The sequence below is a fragment of the Phoxinus phoxinus genome (assembly GCF_949152265.1).
Source record: "Phoxinus phoxinus genome assembly, contig: scaffold_124, whole genome shotgun sequence".
NCBI classification, from domain to species: Eukaryota; Metazoa; Chordata; class Actinopteri; order Cypriniformes; family Leuciscidae; genus Phoxinus; species Phoxinus phoxinus.
In genome coordinates, this window is record NW_027639364.1 from 1 (window position 1) to 7,500 (window position 7,500).

General features: G+C 35.2%; 1 protein-coding gene across 1 annotated transcript in view; it reads right to left on the reverse strand.

Annotated features, from left to right (window-relative positions):
• Nucleotides 1-2,748: 2,748 nt before the first annotated feature.
• The window catches only part of LOC306994298 (calcium and integrin-binding family member 3), a gene marked incomplete at both ends in the record, with an annotated part of 5,501 nt that continues 749 nt past the window's right edge, over nt 2,749-7,500 (reverse strand). Inside the window, 3 exons of the mRNA XM_079639911.1 lie at nt 2,749-2,896; nt 6,154-6,265; nt 7,425-7,459. Of these exons, the coding sequence (XP_079496037.1) occupies nt 2,749-2,896; nt 6,154-6,265; nt 7,425-7,459 (295 nt within the window). The remainder of the gene's footprint in view (nt 2,897-6,153; nt 6,266-7,424; nt 7,460-7,500) is intronic.

Sequence of the window (7,500 nt, forward strand, 5' to 3'; positions counted from 1 at the left end):
AATCTAGAGGGAAAAACGAGATGAGACGGCGAGTTCTGCAAGTAAATAAATCACTATTAAAATGGGCAAATAAAAGTGAACATTATTTATCATGAAAATCAGTATCATGTCGTTTTTAAGTTACAAATAAAATTAATTAATAAAAGCTTTTAATGCAACTTTTAAAAATCTTTAGTCAATTGCTTTAATTTTAACTTTTAGAAGTTGTTTTTAATAATAAGTTAGCACCTTTCACAGACACGAGACATTTAACAATGCAAAAATCTAAAGAAATCAATGTCCAGATTGTTACCGTTAACTCTTTATACATAAATTAACCCATTTTAAATGTGCATGTATTTATTTGTCTTAATGTGATTTATTTTTAGAATAACTAGAACACTTAGAATATATCGTTTTATTTACTGTAAAAATTGATCGGGATTTTAACGGTAAAAGACTGTAAAAATGCTACGGTGAAAAACGAGACGAGACGGCGAGTTCTGCAAGCAAATAAATCACTATTAAAATGGGCAAATAAAAGTGAACATTATTTATCATGAAAATCAGTATCATGTAGTTTTTAAGTTACAAATAAAATTAATTAATAAAAGCTTTTAATGCAACTTTTAAAAAGCTTTAGTCAATTGCTTAATTTTTATGCAGAAAAATAAAATTCTGGCTTAAATAAATACTTTAAGAAGTTGTTTTTAATAATAAGTTAGCACCTTTCACAGACACGAGACATTTAACAATGCAAAAATCTAAAGAAATCAATGTCCAGATTGTTAACGGTAAAACACTGTAAAAATGCTACGGTGAAAAATTGTAGGCTTACAGAAAGTTTATACTGAATAACTGATAGATCTTACTGTACGTTTAATGTAATTTTGCAGTAAAATACCGTTAAAAGTGAGAAACCGTAAATTGACATTCCCACAGATCTCTGCGTGACTCTTCACATTTGATGTATTTTTGTTGAAATAACTGTAGTGTTTCTTAGTTTTTTCTAATCAAGTATGTACATTTGGGGTTTTATGTTACATTTAATGTTGTTAAATTAATGTTTATTGCATTTTTAAATTTTCATGTGTTACCATGGTGTTTAGTGCTCGTGTGAATGACACTGTGCAGCTTCAATATTAATATTAACTTTCCTGTGGAAAAGATGCTTGTGATGAGCTTTGATTCATCATGTGACTCTCTTCACCTCTGTGATTGGTGGTTGTCAGTGTATTACAATGGTATAAAACAGATATTAATACTTCAAATGATCAGAAAATTAACATTATCTAAGTTTTACTGTAAATTTAAATTAAGTCTGTAAAGCCTAAAATGTTGCTACCGTATTTTTTTTTTTACGGTAAATTTCTGGCAACCACAGAAAAACAATGTTTTTTACCATAAATGTTATGAAATTTTTTTTTACAGTGTATTATATCCTTTATTTATACAAGACACCGATTGTATGCCACATTAAACCCGTTTGTAAACTTAATGCTTTGAACATTCTTAACAATGAATCCTTCTGTGTGTTCAGTCTGAATAATTTCAACATACTCTCTCGTTCCCATCATTGATCTCTATTGTTTAAGAGCGTTATCATTTACCCCGTGTTAATGTTGCATGAGAACAGAGTCTTTTCTGATGACAGCAGCAGATCAGGTTCTCTCAGATCTTTTAATTAGACCGCGCACGAACACAGATATGAACAGAGCTTTCCATAAGCAGTTCCCACTTTAATGAACGTCTGAATTATTGATATTCATGTGTCAGTTAAGGTTCTGCGGGTTCATCTATGCATGAATAGGAACAGAAGATTAAGATCGGGTCATAGTATCGAATGATTTCATATACTGACTTATAGGCCTATCCCCACCATGTGCTTTGAGGATTATTATTACAAATGTTTTTGTTCATTGAAAAATCACATTTTTAATGCTTATGTTCAGGATAATGCAGAAAGAGTCATTCTGTACTGTAATGTCAATGTGTTATGCAAAGAAAGTGGATTAATTAGTCTCACATAATTAGATCGATACAGTCTAATATAGGCTAGGTCTACTTTAATCACTATAATATACAGTGTAATTTTAATTACCTCATATCGCAGAGCTGGTGTAAACATATCCACATCGATATGATCCAGATGCTTTCTGAACTGCTGTTTTATTATCACCTCTGTTATTTATTTATGTGTGTTTATTTTGTTATTGAGCGAGAGCAAAAAGTTTCTGTCTGCAGTTCACTTAATGGCCACTGGTGTCGCTAATAACAAGAGTTTCTGAATTCTACATAAGCATCTACATGCCTACTTAAACTTATTTCATTTAGTTGCCAAGGCAACATTTCTCATTTTTGTTTAGTTAAAGTTGAAGCATGAAAATCACTAACTGGAATAAAAACTGAAAAAAACCCGAAAAAAAACGAAATATAAATGAAATAAAAACAAATTAAACCTAAACAGTAATGTTTACAAAAAGAGTCAAAAAGCACAACAGAATGACTAAAAAAGTCATTTTGTCACACAGATCATTAAAAAAATATCAGTCAGAACATCAAATGATTATTGTTCAATTAAATCCTCTTTTGCTCAATTTCGCCCATGTTAAAGTTGGTCACGTGAATTTGCCTCGCTGTCCATCACAAAACTGCTTGGTTCATTTGAAAGTGACTTTAGTGCTGTGCTTTACATGCTGCGCTGTTGACAATTAGATTATAGACCCTTTTTTGCCCACGAGATTTCGTGACCGCACCTTAAAGACTGACCGTAGATCTTAAAAGCGTAATACGCCTTCAGGTCCCGCGGGGCCATTTCACTGAGCACGGAAAACATGTCCAGAAAGTCGTCCAAAGTCATGTTTCCTTCTCCATCCTCAGAGAAGACCTCAGCGATCCTCTGCCTGAATGGATTATCCTAAATAAAAGATGACATTTTATTCTTAATTGTGTACAGCGGAATTTCATACCCAGCCAACATGTGAATGTGGGCCCCAGTTGAGTTGCCCATTTAATTTAGGGTCCCATATGGGCCACTAATATTATAGCCTATTTAATTGATTACATTTTAAGTATTCCATTTGTTTTATATGATTATATAGGCCAATCATTTATTATGAGTCATTAGAATTGGGGATACATTTCGAGTCTCCCAGATAAACTTTCTTTTATTAAAAAACAACAACAACAACAACAACAACAACAGTTTTGAATCAGTTTTGGATAATAACACAAATTATATTACACTATCACTAAAAATAATGCTTCATGTATATTTAGAAAATATTTTTAAAGGGAAATATTAGCTAAATGACCCCCACTGCATCTATTATTGACTATCTATGCCTCATGATGCATACATTCAACTTGAATTATCATGAAATAATTAATTTTAATTTTCAAATATTTTTCAAATATTTTTTGCGTTTACTCTATTAAAGGATAATTCCGGTATTTAACACCTTGAGTCTATATTGTAGTTTTTTTTGGATGAACAAGAGTGGTGGAAAACATTTTTTTGACAATGGTTCCTCTCTTGAGTTTTTGACTATAAAAGAATTGGCCATGGACCCATTTAACATTGGAGTCAATGTGCATGTCCGAAAATGTCATTAAAACAACCTTTAATATTAGTTTTCAAAACTGTGCAACTCACGAGTGGTTAGTGGTGTTAGTTGATGATTATAAACAATATATCGTCGCAATATATGATTCCAATCGGTTTATTTTGCTATAGTGGAACTATTTTTTCAGACACTTCACAACCGTGTAACTTCCGCTCAATATTTGAATCTGAAGCGTTAGCACACTCCCGACCACTTGATGGCGATAACCGATGTTTATGTCTCGCGGGACACTCACGGTCACAGTCGAGTTCAAACTTCATATTGCACTGGTCAGTGGTCACGTCTTTCAATATGGTTAGAATTTGTGCGGTCAAAAACTGCACAGTTGCTCTGCTCGCTAGCCTTATGAGAAACGGAAGCGAGAAAATGTAAACACAAGCGCATTTATATTAACGAGCACTCAGTCCTTCAACAGAATTCAATGGGATTTTACAAAATGACAAATAAAACACGACAGAAACTGTATTTCACTCGGTGAGTTGCACAGTTTTGTAAACGAACATTATTGGCTGTTTTAATGACATTTTCGGACATGACCATTGACTCCAATGTTAAATGGGTCCATGGCCAATTCTTTTATAGTCAAAAACTCGAGAGAGGAACCATTGTCAAAAAAATGTTGTCCACCACTCTTGTTCATCCAAAACAAACTACAGACTCAAGTTGTTAAAAACCGGAATTATCCTTTAAGTTATATAAACAATTCCACAGAATATATATTTTCTGTATTATTTGTAATTTAATTAATAATTTATTTATTTTTGTCTGTCCCTATGTTCTGGTCAACTCTGTTACCTCTGTTATAAACAAAAAAAACTCCAAAGCATTTGTAGAAAAAGCATGTGACTTGCACCAAGTGATGTCACTTCCTCTGGCGGGTAACTCAGTGTGTTTTTAATTAATTAATGCGCAGTTGAGTGAACAACACAGGTTTACTGTGTGTCGCATAATTGCAAACGGACTCTTTTGAGGAGACAGTAGATTTCCAAATGTGTTGCCCTGATTCCACGCGCTATGCGCGAATACACTGCAGGCTCACTCTCGCTCATATCCAAGGTAAATCATCAACACTATCATCCCTTACTTGTGTTTTATTTAACTGAATACATAATAATCAGCTAAAAAAACGCATGCGCAGGTCACTTTACTTCCTGAACAAGCGCGCACCCGAGTCCGTGTTGCTTTCACATCCACGCGAACCGCGGCACGGTTCGGGAGCAACCGAACAAAGACCACCTCCTCCGGGTCGTCTCGGGTTCGGGACCCCAGTGCGCACCCGGGTCCGCATGACAGCGTTCACATTAGCGATTTTTCATGCGAACCGTGCCCCGTTCCGAACTAAACTGCCAGTGTGAAAGTGATGTCAAGTCCGATTCATTTCTGCGAACCGGTTCTTTCGGACTTGTGCGCGTCTTGCGTCATCAAACCGGAACTAAAGTTCGATTCGGTTCGATTAATGAACCAGTTCGACCGGTGACTTCATATTAATCGGGTTCAACCGACTCAAAAGAACGATTCGTTCAAGAACTGAACATCACTCATTTTTATCCTGATGCTTTCAAGCATAGATATTATATAGAGACATGATGTCTATGCTTTCAAGAGGTTTAATCTTGAGGTTCAATATAAAAAAAAAAACACACATGGTTTACACATTCCGTGTTGAAGTAATTTTCTTTACAGTTTAAATATTTTATCATGCAATTTGAAAATATAAAAATAGCTGATTTTAGGAAATCTTTGTTTTGTCAGGGACAGGTTTATATATATATATATATATATATATATATAATTATTTATTTATATATATATTAACATTTTAACAGATTTGGGGTTGTTTGAAAGTGAATTTTGCATTGTAGCACATTATTTGACCCACTGGGATCTTTAAAGAAATGAATAAATGGGGCCTTATTTTCACCTTCTCTTGTCCCATACACACACACAAAAATAATAAGGCCATTTGTGGGTCAAGTGTGATCACCAATGTGGGCACCATAAGGTTTGTGTGTGCAGCTCAGTCCCTATAATGAACATCTAAATGATTAGAGCCCACTATGGACCCATTATGTGTCCCTATGGGCTAACATACACAGGGCCCCCCATTTGGGTTTCCCACGCAGGGCCCAATGACAGGCCGTCAAAAACCCATATGAAGCCCACATGGAAATGTTATAGGGCCTATTTATGTTTTGCTAACATCCCACTGACGATGCTCACTTTTTACTTAAACAAAATGAAACAAATCACCTCATAGGGATCATAAAATCGAAAGGCAAAATCATCATTAATACTTTATAGTGGTATTTCACTGGGACTCGTCGTGCCTCAGTAAAACGGTCATAAGATCAAGTGTGTGTTTCTGCGTCTCTCAACCAAATGCTGCAGGATTGTTTCCTCTTCACTAGTACTTCACAAACACTTGATTAAACTGAGCTGTCGGATCTCTTGAGTTGCGAGGATCTGATAACGCTTAACCCCAGCAAGACTGCCATCAATTAGTAGGAGTTTCATAATAGATGAGGAACACCGATGAGACGCGCTGTACCTTCAGCTCCGGCATGCTGCCAATGAGCTCGTACGGCAAACGCACGTCCGGCCCCGCGGTGTAGTCCAGCGGCACGAGCTGGGGAGCCAAATCACGGTACCGGTGAAACAGTCTGGGGAAACACGACATGCATGAAGATATGGAAGTAGACCTGAATAAGTGAACACACACACGCTAAAGTTGACTAAAAAGAGGAATAAAAAAAATCATCTTTTAGAAATTGATCTTAATGCCTTAATTCAAAAAATTAGGACCTTTAAGGACACCAATTTTCTTTATGAATGAATAATGCATCGTAAATAAATAAATGTTCTTCCTCAACACACAGTGTGCATAAGTCAGCACACCCCTGTGTTAAATCCCCATAGAGGCGGCAGATTTATATTTTTACAGGCCAGTTATTTCATGGATCCGGGATACTATGATCCTGATAAAGTTCCCTTGGCCTTTGGGATTAAAATATCTGCACATCATCACACACCCTTCACCACACCATACTATTTATTTATTTTTTACGATACAATTCATTCACAAATTTTTTTTTTTTTTAAATTAAGGCATCAATTTCCAAAAGATAATTTTTTTATTCCTCTTTTTAGTCAACTTTAGCATGTGTGTGTTCACTTATTCTAGGCACTGTACTGTATATGACATCTTCATGGGCGCCGCATATTTAGAAAATGCTGGGTTGTTTCGACTCAACTTTGGGTCAAATATGGACTAACTCAGCCGTTGGGTTAAAATGTTAAATTACCTTTTTAACCCAACGTTTATTGTCAATATTTGACCCAAAATTGGGTTGAAACAACCCAGCATTTTTAGAATGCATCTACACTTTAAAAAATGCTGGGTTGTTTCAACCCAATTTTGGGTCAAATATGGACAAACCCAGCCATTGGGTTAAATTTTTTAATTAAATTTTTAACCCAACGTTTGGGTTTGTCCATATTTGACCCAAAATTGGGTTAAAACAACCCAGCATTTTATGGAATGCATGTACACACTCTACAAAATAAAGGTTCCTAATGGGTGTTTTAGCAGTGGTGCCATCACCAGTTTTGGTTCCCAAAAGAACCTTTCTTTAGTGTGAAGAACATTTGAAAAATGTAAAGAACATTTTGTACAATGGAAAGATTCCATGGAAGGTTCTTCATGGAACCATCGATGCCGATAAAGAACCTTTATATTTGAGTGTAGTGCAGCTTAGAGGCTCGTTCAGTTTCAGACACATTAAACAAACAAGTATATTTTATGAAAACTGCATTTCTCACCTCAGAATTTCTTTTCTGGTGAAATAAGTGCAGTCCTTCAAAATGAAGCAAAAACATGCAATGATTTACAAAGCAG